At 41.8% G+C, this 16,006-nt stretch overlaps 1 protein-coding gene across 5 annotated transcripts in view; it reads right to left on the bottom strand.

Moving 5' to 3' along the window:
- Nfyc (nuclear transcription factor Y subunit gamma) overlaps window positions 1–16,006 on the bottom strand; it is a 63,126-nt gene that overhangs the window by 9,228 nt on the left and 37,892 nt on the right. For 4 of the 5 annotated variants that reach the window (XM_021160775.3, XM_085839007.1, XM_085839005.1 and 1 more), the window contains exons 3-6: window positions 14,793–14,864; window positions 12,426–12,539; window positions 6,962–7,057; window positions 2,045–2,218 (exon numbers count right to left, since the gene is read on the bottom strand). In XM_021160775.3, coding sequence (XP_021016434.1) covers window positions 2,045–2,218; window positions 6,962–7,057; window positions 12,426–12,539; window positions 14,793–14,864 — 456 coding nt within the window. The remainder of the gene's footprint in view (window positions 1–2,044; window positions 2,219–6,961; window positions 7,058–12,425; window positions 12,540–14,792; window positions 14,865–16,006) is intronic. The other variant, XM_085839006.1, reaches the window with a different exon arrangement.

The following is a 16,006-nucleotide window of genomic DNA, read 5'->3' as shown; positions in this document are numbered from 1 at the left end:
CAACAGCAAATAAATAATCTCTTCCACCTGTGTAGCATGATGCTAGATCTATTCCTGACCTCCAGAAGGGAGTTCCCAACTAAAAACAAAAACACAGAATTCACTTCAGCACAGTTCCTTCCAACTTTATTATAATGTATATCCTATCTTAGGAGAGATATCTGCACTTAAAATGAAACAGCCTTCACTACTTACTCACTATGGGTCTAGGGAGGTGTAACCTAGCCCCTGGCTACCCTAAACCAGCAGGACAGCAATACAACTTCACCAACCTCACAAGCTTTCTCAGCTCCAAGCCCAGCAGGTCTCAGCTGGCAAGGAAGACAGATGAAATCTTTGCTGACCAAAACCAAGCATGCTGCCAACCCATCATTGTACTCCACCAACCCAATTTTTGAGATTATTTCCAAGGTATTCTAAATTGTTTCAAGAAAATGAGGACTTGTATTAGCATGGAAGCTGCTAAATCACCCATAGTGTGCCCTGCTGTAAGCAAACAGCCATGGACTTCTTGGGTCAATCAGTCAATCAGGGCCAGCCCTTGGCATCCTCTCTTTAAGTTCACTCAGTAAAGGGACAAAGCCTTTGGCAGATAAAGATTTCTCACTGCAGAGGCACAGGGCATCAGGGTGCAGTGAATCCTGAGACAAGGACTGGGCCATAATCAGTTTTGAGCCTTGTTTGCCTAGTAGTGTCCGACAGAGAAAGTACTTAATATACTTCTATTTTATGAGTAAATGAACAAGAAATCCTAAAGTAAAAAAAAAAAAAAAATTAAATCCATCCCACCCCAATGTTTTTCTTCTAGACAAACTTAGTTCTTCACTAGAAATATACAAGACTCTCTGGGATATGTTTCCTAGACTTGCCTAGATAGCTCTCATGCTAATTAAATTCACATCATTTCCTTTGCCGTTTCTCACTTTTCTGTCTGTCTGCTTGCTCTACTTGCTTGTTTTGAAACAGAATTTCATACAGCTGAGTCTTGTCTCAAACTCTTGATTCTCCCACCCCCACTTCCAGTGTGCTGGAATTATACACGTATGCCACCATGCCCAGCTATTTCTCATTTCTAAGCTGCTGGCTGTGCTGGAGCTTTTGAGTAGCAACACCATGCTTTCCCAAAGTATTAACACTTCCAGTGATCCCTCTAAAAGTCACATTATTCTTTTCAGGAGCCTCTAACCACCTTTTCTCCCACCAATTCCTCATATCTTTGTCAGATACTCTTTTGATAACACTCTGTATATAATTCTTAGGCTGACTTAGTTTTACTCATCCCACGTGATGATATAACCTTTAAAAATATTTGTATTCCCAACTAAGACTACTGTGAATTCCTTGAAAATCAGGATTGTTTTATCCATGCTTATGTCCCCAATACCTAGCATAAGACTTTACTCACAGAGGATGCTCACTGTTTGATGAATAAATAAAGTAATGACTGACAGAATTGGGATTCAGAGCTCACAGTACTGAGTCCTCTGCAGCCTCTCATGACTCCCAACGGATGGTACTGCTCTCAACAGTACTATGGGGGAGAAAAAAAAATCCTCTGATTACTATTGTCAAAGGAAAAGGTCACCTGACACAAATACAGTAGGACAGAGACCTGCCAGAAAGGAGAGGTATGCAAGCTAGCAATAGTACTGCTCTCCCCTTTAACGTACAAATTCCAGTCCTGGCATAGACAAGTAGCAGGTATGGAGTCCACTGAAAAGATCTTTTACAGACATCCCACTACTGTTCATGGGTGCATTAGCGAAATTTTTTTTCCTTCTAATATATCTGGGCTCATAGGGATCCTGGAGAACATCTTGTCCACTGCACTTTCCTTATCTGACCTAAGAGGAAAACAGGGTCCAGAGAGATTAGGGTGATACTTTGCCTCTGTGACTTAATGTGGGGGAAGCTCAGGTTTCCAGACATCAAATGCAGCACTCTGTAAGGATGTGATGGCCTCTCTCTGTACTGGTCACACTTGCCCCACCCAAACCTAAGAGACACTGTGTTGCTAGGTGGGTACTCCCTGCCACTCACAGACCTGACCCTGCTGAGGCTGTGCAATGATGATCTGGCCAGGCTGGATGGTGGTCGTAGAACTGGTGGTCTGCTGGCCTTGCTGCTGTCCCTGGACCTGGACAGCAGTGGGCTGCTGAGCCAGCGTGAAGTAGTACTGGACAGGCTCCGCAGGAGTCACAGACTGGCGTACCTCCTCCTGTGGGGTGGAAGGAGAAGCAGGTAAGGGAAAAAAAACCGACTCAGCAACCGCCACAGTGAATTTCCACTCTTCCCTGAAACAGACTATGTGCAGTTGCCTGCCGAATGCTGAGCTCTCCACATTTGCAGTCAAAGGAGAAGTGGAATTTGGAGACCAGTTGTGCTAAATCAAACTAAAAATAACAGTTTCTATAGGCTTCACAGAACATACAGCCAATTTTCTGAAATCCCGAGTAATCATCCATTGTGTGATGAGTTGCAAACAGGCAAATAATTACCATAAGCAACAACCATGCACCAGCAGAGCTTGTCAGTAGATTCTGTCAAAGCCTGTGATGGAAGATGCTACCCAAACTTGATATCCCCAAGTCCCATAAAAAACAGCACTCCTCATTCCAGAAGGGACCTATCAGGGAGAGAGGAAACAGCTTTTCCTAGGCTTTTCCAGCTTTCACAACACACTGAAAGCTCTATGTTCATCACTGATGTGTCTACCCCAGCATAGCATCTGAGTCTAGTTGTACTTAGCCACAGAAGTGCAACCCAGGGGACCTGACGATAGCTCTCCGCTGGGGCGCTGCTTTGGCTGACTAGGGAGGCAGCGTTCTGTCCGATCTGTCGGGTGAAGAGATTGTTCTTCAGCTGACGTTTTCCATGGCAGAAGGAGTAAACAACCCTCTCCCAGCCACCTTGAGCTCACAGCTGAGAGTGTAGGATGTTTACACACACTACAACATGGTTACAGCCCAGGGGCTGGTAGGCCTCTGACCACCTAGAGATCAGCGTCTCATCCCGAGTGACCTGTGACACATAGTGTCCCCGTCCAGGACAACAAATATATTTGACCACATGGGCTGAGTAAGAATATTAGCTACTTTTATTCACTTCCTTATTCAGAGCTACCCCTGTCAGGTTTCAAAAACGAGATACTTCTCAAAGTACTGAGACCTTCTCACCTGCTCAATGCTCTCTAAAGTGCGCTTCCATGACACTGTCACGGACACTTATTGTGAGATTTTGTACTTGCATGACAAACTGTCAGTTCTGCTCAGATGTAAGTACTACTGCCTCTCGCTTGCTTGCTTGCTACTGTCCCTGGTAGTTCCATACACGCACTGGTATATACTACCTGAGCTGGAGACAGAGAAGTACTTTTCTGAATGCATACTGACTGCAGTATGAATTCTTCTAAACTGAACAGCTATAACCAGTAACTCTACAAAAGAGTGCCTCAGATCTGTGACCAAGTGTGTGGGAAAAGTTGTCCTTGTAGTACCAGGCTAAGTGCCTGCCTGTTAATCCTGTAACTGGGATCATGAATAACTAGCCTCTGAGACATTCCAATCACAACACAACAAGGTTCCTCAATGGTCATCAACCCAGAACACAAAACTGTTCCTAACGTTCTGGTTATCCAAGCAAGATTTTAAGCATAAGCTGACCTGCTGCGATAATGTAGTCTATGCTTCAAACCCACAGTTTCAGTCCTCAACCTTCAGCAGAGGTAAAAAAAAAATAAAAAAAAGGAGAGCTCCTTTTATTTTCTCAACTTCAAGTCAAAGCCAGGTCCATTTCAATTTTGGTTTCTTTTCCATTTTAAGCAAAAATCAGCTGGCAACCATGTCTTGGCAGGGATACATACCAATACTCCTTTAGACCACAAAACTGAGGTCAACTGCTCTTTCCAAAGCTGTGGAAATAAGTTCAGTGTCTATTTTTCCCCTCACTGAGATCTCCCCTTCCTATTTTAGAAATAGGAAGGCCAGACTTAACAGTGGAAACACCCTTGGCTTATGAGAGTATTAAGAACTGAGAACACAGAGCAGCTGGGGACATGGTCACTTCCTGCCTTTGACCGGTGATCAGCTCTAGGTGTCCATAATTACAACATTGAACAAGGGTTTTGTTTTGTTTTTCCAAGATAAAAAGCAAATTCTTTAAATACCTCTGCCAGAACCCAAAATAGTGCTTTAGCCAAAGCTCTCAGGCAGGCAGGCAGGTGCCTCCCATGCTTCTTCCCACTGCATCCTCACAGGTAATAGTGAATCAGACAGTTTCTAGAACACTGTTGTCAGGACAAGCATGGCTATTTTCAAATTGCTGTGATGGAAGGAGGCACAAGTAAGGTTCTTCTGCTTTATGAAGACTCATTCTGCAAATGGAGGTCAAGCTAGCAGGAAATGATGATGCTTGATTTAAAGAAATGGGTGAAAAGATAATGACATTTCAATGAGCAAGGAACTTTCAACTCATAGCTTAGTGGGGGAGAAGTCAACCCTCAACTACCATCTACTTGCAGACAATCTACTTACTTTCATGGCAAAAAAGAGAGAGGGAGATTCCAAATCATCTCTGAGAAGCCTCATAATTCAGTGTCTCCCTTTCCAGATGGATCAGCACCAAGCCCTAGGAAAACACCTGACCGACTAGGTCAGTACAGAAAGGTACCTGCTCCATGCTAACACTCAGTACAGAAGGGTACCTGCTCCACACTAACAGAGGCTTCTCCAATGCTGAGACTGAAAAACAGTGACAGTGAACAAACAGTATCACAGCACAGGGTCATCACTACACTGATGAGCAGCCAGCTCCAGAGTAGGGGAAAAATACATTTGCTTTAGTGGCAGGGTGAACCGCTGCCTCCTTTAGAGGGTGTGTTTTGGAGAGTAGGCACTTTTAAAGGACTTTAGGAGGTGCCAGCCAATTTGGAGCTTGGGAAAACTTCATGTCTACAGAGAATTAAAAAATGCTATCTTAGAATTTCAGGCCAGCTTTCAGCAATCTCAACCTTTTAAATGCCAGGCAGCAGCTGTCCTGAATAGGATGCCAATCAATAGCTCAAACACCTACAAAGAACTAAAACCAGGCAGCTAAAGGAGTGTTCTTGCTGTATACCTTTTAAAGGGAGATGGACTAAGTGTAGTGGTCCATGCCTTGAATACCAGCACTCAGGAGGCAGAAGCAGATAGATCTCTCCGAGTTCCAGAACAACCTGGTCTACACAGTCTAGTCAGGGATACACAGGGAGAGCCAAAATCCAAACCAAACCAAACAACAAAAGAGGGAGATGGGGTAGACCACTAGCAAATCTAACACCCTGACAGACCCAGAAGAACAAACTTCTTTGGAGGAAGGTATAGGTCAGCAGCTCTCAACCTGTGGGTTGTGACCCCTTGGTGGGATGGAAAGATCCTTTCACATGGATCACCTAAGACTACTGAAAAACAGATAGTTGCATTAAAATTCATAACAGTAGAAAATTACAGTTATGAAATAGCAATGAAAAAATGTTATTGTTGGGAGGTTATTACAACATGAGGAACTGTATTAAAAGGTGCAGCATGAGGAAGGTTGAGAGCCACTGGTATAGGATAATAACTTCCTCTTTAGTCATCTATTCAGCAGGCAGCCCATAGTGAACAATCAGTACAATAAGAGCAATGCCTGACTGCATCACAGATCTTACCACCTTGTCTTTAAAGGAAGCTTCTGGTGGATACATGGGAGCAAAAATCCAATAAGGAAAACAGGCTCATGGTATTATCAGCTCCAAATGAAGAGAGGCCGTCTGAGTTCTTGTGACTTCTCAGAGAGAAAGGAAGTAACCCAAGAAAAGGAGACAAGTTCATGGGCACAAACCTGCAATGTCTCAAAGCCGATGAGCGCAGCCGGGGACGACTGTGGCAGCCTGCCGCTGTAAACATCCGACTGAAAGCTCCTCTCAACACCTTACAGCTTCCAGTCAAGGATGTTTACAGTAGCAAAGACTGCCCAGAAAAATAAAGAGCTTCAGTGAGGCACAACCTGCTCCCATAAGGAGGTGACCCAGGGCTTGCTAACCCAAAAACCCTCATGCAGGGTCAGAATTAATGTCAATTAGGATGCCCACTTCTCCAACACGTTTTCTGATTGGTTATTTGTACAGGTCAACATGGGGAGAATGGTTGTCATTAAATGACTTTAAACAGTGTACTACAAAATAATTTGTTAAAAACACTTATATCTTATGAACAAAAATAAAACAAGCAGGACATGGTATGGCTTTACTTCTCTGAGACATATTACACTAAACCTAGTGAATCATGCAAACTGTGTGCCTAAAACAATGAGCTCTATAGGACTGGGGTCTATCACAATCACAACTAAGTTATATGCACCCAACTGCTGAACAAAACAAATGGTGTGATCTTTGGAGATGAACAGGCAGAAGAAGGGCAGACACTCAGTTCTTGTAATTAAAAAGAAAAATGTAAATGGTGGTTCTAAAACTTCACTGGACACTAAAGCATCTAGGGAACTTTAATTATTGATTCCTGGGGTCATGGGGTCATAGGTTTTGACTCAGTGGATGATGGGTAGAGTCATCACACTACAGAGACACAGCACAGAGTAAGAGAATAAAAGCCACTGGCTCCAATCTGATCACTAGGCACAAAGAGGTTGTTTCTTAGAATCTGAAAACTGACTGGCTGAAAAAAGCTTTTATTTTAGATGAAGAAATCCTGAACTGAGCTTCACCCCGCTATTGGGACTAGTCTTTTTAACTTTGTTCTCACTGCAACACCACCCCAGAGGCACTGAGTTAAAAGTACCCATAAATGAGTAGAAGGAGATGCTGAGGATGATCTGGACTACAGAAGAGAACCACAAACAAGAAATGCTTTGAGTGGGTGGGAGGAGCCCCGGAGAGCATCTTGCCCAGGCCCTGGAGGTGGCAGCTGAGCAAACCCTCCCTGCTCACCTGGCGCTTTGGAGGTTTCAGTTCATCTCTTGGAACAATATCGATGAGAAAGTCGAACTGATCAAATTTTGTAATTGCCATAGCAATATCATTTCTCTGTAACAAAGAAAAACAAAGTTAAAAACTGGCCTAGGAAGAATCTAGTTCTTTTGGCTGTTATCCTTCAAGTAAAAGGGCATGATCCTATCCTATCCCCTAGTCCCAGTGTCTGGGATTAAACCTAGGGCTTTATACAAGCTAGACAGGTATTCTACCATTGAGCTATACCCCAGCCCAAAGAGATGACTTTTAGACTGTATTAAAAATCTCTAGGTTTGTCTAGAGCTAAAAATAAGAACAGCCCAATTTATAGCAGACTTGCTGGACAGAAATCAACGAAAGAGATACACATATCGCGTGCTCTAGGACAGGACATCTGAGCCCTACTCACCACTATTTCTGCTTGTCCTGGTTTCAAAGCTTCCATAAAGTTGTAAAACCACCATCCTCTGGCTAATTCAGGACAAAGCCAGCAGTCTCAACTGGCATTCTGTGGTCCACAAGGTCAGCCCATCATTCACTTGTATGATCTTTTTAAAGGCCCTAAGCACTGTTTGGGTTTTTGTTGTTGTTTTCTTTTTACAGGCACTTATAATCCAGTCACTTGATTTTTTTTTTTTTTAAAGATTTATTTATTATATGTAAGTACACTGTAGCTGTCTTCAGACACACCAGAAGAGGGAGTCATATCTCGTTACGGATGGTTGTGAGCCACCATGTGGTTGCTGGGATTTGAACTCAGGACCTTCTGAAGAGCAGTCACTGCTCTTAACCACTGAGCCATCTCACCAGCCCCAGTCACTTGATTTTTATGTTACCTATGGGTTTTAGTTTAGAAATCAAAACTGCATTGCTTAATGAATAGTTTAATCTGAATTTGAGCCTGAATACTCAAGCCTGAATTTACTATAGGTAGGTAGTGAACACAGGAGTCAGCTGAAAAGAATGTCACAGGTGGACTTTCTCTTCAAGTCTGATATTCCCCTTCCTTTGAATAATAAAAATCAACACTTTCTCCCATATGATTTGTGTACTTTATTGAAAGTTTTAAGGTTAAAAAAATAAAAACAAAACCAAAACCACTAAGCTCAAGTGAGTGATATAGTTAAGTATATATGGGAAAGTAAATTTTGAAATGTATTTAAAAATAGATCACTTCATGGCTGAAGTGAGAGGTATAATAAATTTGTTTTTCTTACTTTATTTATTTATCCTCCCCGCCCCCTTCCCTTCTCCTTCTTGCTCTGGGCCCCGCTTGCTCCCGGGCCCCACTCACTCCAGTCCATAGGTTTTTTGTTGTTTTTTTGGTTTTTTGAAGTATTATTATTTGTTTCTCATTAGGGATGGTTGTGAGCCACCATGTGGTTGTTGGGATTTGAACTCATAACATCCAGAAGAGCAGTCAGTGCTCTTAACTGCTAAGCCATCTCACCAGCCCAATTTGTTTGTTTTTCAAAACAGGGTTTCTCTGTATAGCCCTGGTTAGTTATCCTGTGGCCTGCTAAAGTAAAACTTTTAACAGCAGAATTTGGGGAAAAACTATACAGGTACTCACTATAAACTTTATGTTTGAAATCCTTGACAATAGCATAACAAGGAAAAACAAACAAACTCAAAAAACTCCTTAGCAACCTCTAGATCCCACATCTTAAGCAAAGGGCCAAAAGGAGTCATGGAAATGTTGTTTTTTTCCTTCCCTAGTATCTGTCATGGCTCCAAGCCACTGAAATGCAAGCCTCCAATCCACCATTCTTGCCAACTACCAACTTGATAATAAACCCTCCTAACCGAAGAAGGGCATTATCTTAAAGTCTGCCAGAACTCATCTAAGATGAACACGCTAGTATAGCGTTCTTGATGATGACACCTATTCATGCTAACTAAACAGCTTCCTAAGAATGAAATGAAGGAAAAAAATAAAGTACCTCCAAACACACACAAAGGCAAACATTTCAATTCATTTAAATTGATCTTTTCTACCCTTCTTATAGCCCAGGTTAGCCCTGAATTTGAGGGGGTAGGGGGAGAGAGGGAGGGGGTAGAGGGGGAAGAAGAGAGAGAGAATATGCCAAGGATGACCTTGTACTCTAGAACCTGCTTTCACTTCCCAAGTATATATCTGTTAGTTTGTTAGTTTGATGTTTCGTTTTGTTTTGAGATAGTTTCTCTGTGTAGCCCTGGCTGTCCTGGAACTCACTCTGTAGACCACGCTGGTCTCGAACTCAAGAGCTCCATGTGCCTCTGTCTCAGGAATGCTGGGATTAAAGGTATGCACCATCACTCCCATTTTATTGTGCCTTCCTTAATATTTTACTGAGTTACTCATTTCAGTGAAATACAGAAATTTAACACTAACCCTACAACTGAGGAAGCACTGATCATTATCACTGGAGGTGGTGCTTTAATATACACTAGACAATTTCCTCTAGGATCTTTACTAGTTTTTAGTTTTATTGTATTATATGGAGCAGGAGTCTTTACATCCTAAATCCTGATCCATTTCATGATATAACAGAATTTGTTTATATATTTCTTTTTTGTTTGTTTGTTTGGTTGGTTTTTCAAGACAGGGTTTCTCTGTGTGGCCCTGGCTGTCTTAGAACTCACTTTGTAGACCAGGCTGGCCTCGAACTCAGAAATCCTCCTGCCTCTGCCTCCCAAGTGCTGGGATTAAAGGCGTGCACCACCTGTTTATATATTTCTGATGGGTTGCTGAGTTGTTCCCAGTTTTGAGCTATTAAAAATAAGTTTGTTATAAATACAACATACAAATGAGTAAGTAAGAATGCAAACCCAGGAGTAGAATGGCCAAGTTAGAGTAAGTATGTGTTTAACTCTTGCAAATTGTTAAGTAGGTTTTTAAGAGTGATTACACCACCGTACATTCTAACCAGCATTCATTTTTAGATACCTTCTACACCTATACTGGCCTAATCAATTCTGGTTGATTAGAACATTTTTCACTGTGGTTTTAAGCTCTTACTCACAGATGACTAGTGATGCTGCACACAGGCTTAATGGCCATTACCTTTAAAACCCTTTGTATTAATTATAGAGGGGACACAGTAAGATTAGGCATGCTATGGTATGAGTGTAGTGATCAGCAGCTTTGCTCTTTTCTTCCACCATGGATTGAACTCAGGTTATCCCGTGTGTGTGTGTGTGTGTGTGTGTGTGTGTGTGTGTGTGTGTGTGTGTCTAATGTACTTCACCTAGCTAAGTCATTTTGCCAGGCCCTGCTATCACCTTTTAGGAGGGCTATTATTCAAGTACTTTCTCCATTTTACTTTTTAATCTGAACTGACCTAGACAATAGCTTTTACAAGATTATATACCACCCCAACACATGTATCATATACATACATACATACATACAAGATCATATGTACATATATACATATACAAGAGAGTGAGAGACAGTGTGCAGACACCATGCACTATAGTGGTTGGGCATAGTGGCACATACCTATAATCCTGGCACTCAGGAAAATCAAAAATTTCAGACCTAGAGTTGGAGAGGTGGTTAGGAGAATGTTCTGTTCTTTCAGAGGATCCAAGTTTGGTTCCTAGCACCCACTTATAATTCCAGCTCCAGAAGATCCAATGCCTTCTTCTGGCCTCCACAGTATGCATGTACATATGCATACAATATTTTTATTTATTTTATTTTATTTATTTTTGGTTTTTTGAGACAGGGTTTCTCTGTATAGCCCTGGCTGTCCTGGAACTTACTTTGTAGACCAGCCTGGCCTCGAACTCAGAAATCCACCTGCCTCTGCCTCCCAAGTGCTGGGATTAAAGGCGTGCACCACCATGCCCGACACAATATTTTTAAATAAGTAGGACTGGGAAGATAATTCAGGGCAGCCTGGACTACACAGAGACCCTGTCCCAAAATTAAATAAACAGTAAAGCCTATAAATCTTAACTTGTGTGTGTGGTATACATACGTGCAAGTGCATGCATAGGCCAGGGACTGATATCAGAGTCTTCCTGAGTCTCTCTCCATCTTAATGTTTTTTTGAGACAGAGTCTTTCACAGAACATGGGACTCAATGATTTGGCTAAACTGATTGAAAAAATGAGCTCCAGAAACCCACCTGTCTCTTTCCTAACACAGAAGCAGACCACCGTGTGTGGCTTTTTACATGGGTTCTGCAGAGGTGGACTCAGATTCTCCTGCTTACATGACAACCACTTTATCTACTGAGACATCTCCCTGATTCATGTGGCTCTGATTTCCCTGAATTTTACTGTGTCAACCAAACATGCCTCAGACTCCCCGTGATCATCCTGCTCCTGTCTATTGAGGTTGGAATTACAGGCTTATACTATCATGCCCAGATACAAATCTTAACTTCTACTTAACGTGCATCTGCACTTAGCTACACACTCCACAAGCATATGATCTGTATCTGTTTTGTACACAGCTGATGTACAGGGCATATAACAGGTCCTGTCACAGTTTAGGTGTTCAGTAAACATAGAAATGAGTAGGCATATACATTTCCACTTTTGTAGGTAAAGGAAAATGAAGAACTCATTGGCTTTATTAAAAATACTTTCAGTCCTTTGTATCTACACACCTTCCCCGCCTTTTTTGTCTGTATCTGGAAAACCTTTCTTCTAGGACAGTGGTTCTCAACCTCTATAATGCTGCAGCACTTTAATGTCCCCAGCCAGAAAATTAATTCCACTGCTACTTTGTAACTGTGATTTTGCTACTGGTGAGACCCACAAAGGGGTCTTGACTCACAGGTTGAGAACTGCTGCTCTAAGAGCTAGTGCCTAGATAATAAGAAAGAATTTTGAGAACTAGTATCATCGAGGGTTCTACAGACAATATAAATATTGACTTGCTAGGTTAAAATAAAGACAGGTGGATCTCAATGAGTTCAAGGTCAGCCTGGCCTACATAATGAGTTCTAGGCTGGCCAGAGTTACATGGTGAGGCCCTGAATCAATCAATCAATCAATCAAACAAACAAACAAACACAACAAAATAGTAAAGTAAAAAGAGAACAAAAGAAAACAACTTCAAGGAAGGCAGACAAGGAACAAAAAATAAGTATCTATGCAGTGAATGAGACCTTGAATTCTTTGGGGATTGTCTTTTCCCAACAGCTCTCAGTTTCCAACAGAAGTTACATCTAGAAAAAGGCAAGCACTGGATGACTTGAGCTTTGCCTCTGTGTAGGTGCACCAAGTAAAAGAGTGTGCTCCATCACTAAGCTGTGAAAACCTTGTGAGAACTGTAAACTAATAATCTTAGAAAGGAAATACCATCATTGTATCTACAAAGTATACCTGTGTTTCAACAGAGAAAGATCACAGTTACATATCAGCTTGGCAGAGGTCCATCAGTCCAAAGCATGGGAGAAGACAAGTTGCTTGCCCTAGTTTTACCAATGTGAGTCTGCATTACCTGAAGAGTACGACGCTTGTTATCCTCTGTGTGGATCCAGGCTCGAAGAGTCAGCTCAGTGATAAAAATCTGGGCTGCCTTAGCAAACAGCACAGGGGCTTCTGCACTGATCATCTGTAAGAGATTGTAGGCATGCACTGTTAACCACCAGATAAAGCATTCAAGCCAGTCAGCCTCTTGCGTTGATGCCAACCTTTAGACAAGAACTAAAAAATAAAGTGGTAGCCTCTGGAGCGTCCAGAGTAAACTAAATCCCCGAGTAGGAGTAAGACACAGCACCTATGACTGCCAGGTCAAGGCATGGTGTTTACTCTTGGCTTTCATCAGTGTCTCAGACCATGCTCCTTAGACACTTGGTTTTCCTGCCTCCACCTCCCAATGCTGGGATTACAGAGGTACCGGTGCTTACTCTCTTTAACCTTCAAAAAAAGTAGAATTTAAGAAAGTAAAGTGATGTAGCCATAGCTATAGAGCCAGCAGGTAGCGGAGTTTAGATCTGAATCCCAAGAAACCACTTGAGAAAAGACAATGAGCCTGGGCACCAATGGATCGGGATAAAATCTCATATTTCTCACTTTTCTGGTTTTCTTAAACTTAAAAACAAAACAAAACAAACTTTCGGTGTGACTGAGGGAAATAAGTGGGGGTGGCCAGTGTATCCAGCACAGTGCCTGACATGTACTAAGCTGTCTTAATATGTCTGACTTCAACCAAAGCTGTAAAGAGCAGCTGTAGATAGAGTTAAAGATATATAAGATGAGAATGGGGATCTTGGTTCTACCAACATAGGTTCATCTTTGTGCACACTTCTATAGCTGTGTAGTGTGTAGGCAAGGTGGCACATGCCTATAATACCACACTCATGAGGCAGAGACAGGTAAACCAAGAGCTCTAGCCAAACCTGGGCTATATAATGAGGTGACACCTGTCTTAACAAGACGCAAACAAACAAACTCACAGAAGCTAATAAAAGGTAAGAACTATATGAACTGTTAGTTTCCCTTGCAAATTCAAAGACTTTACACATTTTGAGAGGTAAAGAGTCAGAACTATTCTTCCCTAAGAATCATAATTAGAGGTAAACTTCTAGGAATAATAAAAAAAAAGGCCAGGGATTAATCCTTTCACAAGTACGATTCACTCATGGTTTGTTTGTTTTTAAAATAATCAAAATATCAGAAAGGTGCATTTGGTAGTTTGGAGTGAAAATGGCCTCCATAAGGCTCATATATTTAAATATGTGGTCCCCAGTTGGAATTCTTTGGGAAGGATTAGAAGTGTGGCCTAATCCAGGAGGTATGTCACTGGGGGCAGGCTCTAAGGTTTCAAAGCCTGTATCATTCCAGTCTCTCTACCTGGTGCTTGCGTTTTAAAATGTGAGCTCCATTCACCAACAACTGAAGTGGGAGTTGTCCCTGAATCTGTTGCCCGCCTGTGGATCTCATTCCCTTAACTGGCCACCTTGTCTGGCCTCTGTGGGAAAGAATGCACCTAATCCTGCAATGACTTGATGTGCCAGGGCAGGATGAATACCCAGGGAGGGCCTCACCCTTCTCCGAGGAGGGGAGTATGGTGGAGGGGCTGCAAAGGGAGAACTGGAAAAGGGGGCTGCAATCAGGATGTAAAGAAAATTAATTAATTAATTTTAAAAAAAAGTGAGTTCCAGCAGGGAGGTTATGGTGAACACCTTTAATCCCAGTACTCAGGAGACAGAGGGAGGTGGATAGCTGAATTCAAGTCCAGCCTAGTCTACACAGAGAGTTCTAAGACAAGTTAGGGCTATACAGAGAAAATTTGTCAGAGGGGAGAATAAAACAGTGAGCTCCTAGCAACTGCTTGTACCATATCTACCTACCTGTTGCAAGCTCCCTGACTTAGGGAACATAGATTCTAGCCCTCTGAAACTATAAGCCCCAATAAAGCCTGTTATAAACTGCCTTAGTCACACTCTCTCATCACAACAACAGAGAAGTAACTAAGGCAATGCAGTATTATTTGAAATTTCTTGTAGCTCAGGTGGTTTGAGACTGTAGCAAGTGCTGAGAGGAAAGCAGCGCTCTGTTGAGCTGATGTATGCAAATGTTTACACTGTGAAGTGCAAAGAATCAGGGGTAGCACCTGATCTCAAAGCAAACACTAAGTATCTTGGAGGAAAAAAATTCCATGATATCCCAATTTTCAAAGAAAAATCATTCAATAACTAAAACTGTTTCATTTAAAGTTACTTCTACTTTAATTAAAAGCCAAATAAAAAACATAAGTAACATAATATTTTTATTTATGTTAAACCTTGAGCTATAGGGGAATAATCAGTACCTATAGTTTTAGCTCTAATATGAACCTAATATAAAAATAATGTGAATTCACCTTCACATCTTCATCCAGTTTCATAATCTTCTTAATACGAGCCAGTGGGAGTTCCTGTACTCGGAAATCTTTCTGAAATGAGCAATAAGAGGCACATGAGTGTGGAGTGGGCAACAAAGTAGCTGAGCACAGGCACTGGCAGACAGACTGGGACAGAGCCCAGCTCAGGAAATGCAGCAAGGAAAGAGGGACAGATAAATTAACAAAACACACGCTCTAAACAAAACTCTTCCTCAGCCCTTGTAGAGCTCCAAACTCTCAGACTGCACTCATGAAGGAAAGTCAACCACTAACAGGATCTTTGCCTCTGCTTAGAAGAAGTTCATTTCAAGCATCCCCTCTTCCTTCCTTTTCTGGAACCAAGTTACTAATCTACAACAAGCAGATTAAAATAAAATTTCTCCTCCAAGGCATTCCCTGTCCTGACAGTTCTTTTGAGTTTGTCTGAGACAGGATCTCATTACTGGCCTCAAATTCACAGAGCTTTCCCTGACGTTGCTGCAGTTCTCTATTCTGTAGGGAACCTGAAAATGAGGGTAAATTCAGCAGCTGCCTTCTAGAATCATGACTGCTACTTATTTCTTAAACAGAAACAGGATAGGGAAAATACACTACACTGGCTAGGATTTAAGAAAGGACTTTTTGAGTGTCACCACTCAATTTATGTACAATTTAAGCCTCACCCCCTCTTGCTTTATTCTGAAACTACTGCTATTTTAACACATGTTCAAAAGTGGATATAATTCTAGAAATAAAAAATAACCTTGAAGAGAAGACATGGTGGAGTGCTAAAATCAGCAATATATGTGCTGAAGTTAGGTATCTCCTGAGTGTTCATATGGGCATGGCTCTCTAAACCCAGTATGATCACCTGGGTATCTATGTTATCATGTTATAGAAGGAGGAACTATTATTTGAATTAACAAGCACAAGTAGATTTTCTTTTCTGAAACAAACAGAAAACTCTATGTATCAAAGGCATTCTAGAAAAATATCACCAGGTTTCTCAGAATCCAGTGGCTGGTGGGGTGGGGGTAAGTGGGAGAGAGGCTTTATAGAAGAAAAAAATTAGGATAAACTATCTAAAAGATATGGTGGTGCATGGCTTTAATCCTAGCACTCAGGAGGCAGAGGCAGGTGATCTACTTGAGTTTGAGGCCAACCTGGTCTACAGAATGAGTTGCAGTTCCAGGACAGCCAGGGCTACACAGAGA

This window comes from Mus caroli, unplaced genomic scaffold (assembly GCF_978045245.1).
Source record: "Mus caroli unplaced genomic scaffold, Mus_caroli_1 scaffold_6, whole genome shotgun sequence".
In the NCBI taxonomy this organism is placed as follows: domain Eukaryota; kingdom Metazoa; phylum Chordata; class Mammalia; order Rodentia; family Muridae; genus Mus; species Mus caroli.
Note: the sequence above shows the minus strand (reverse complement) of the source record. Positions and strands in the feature narration are given on the sequence as shown.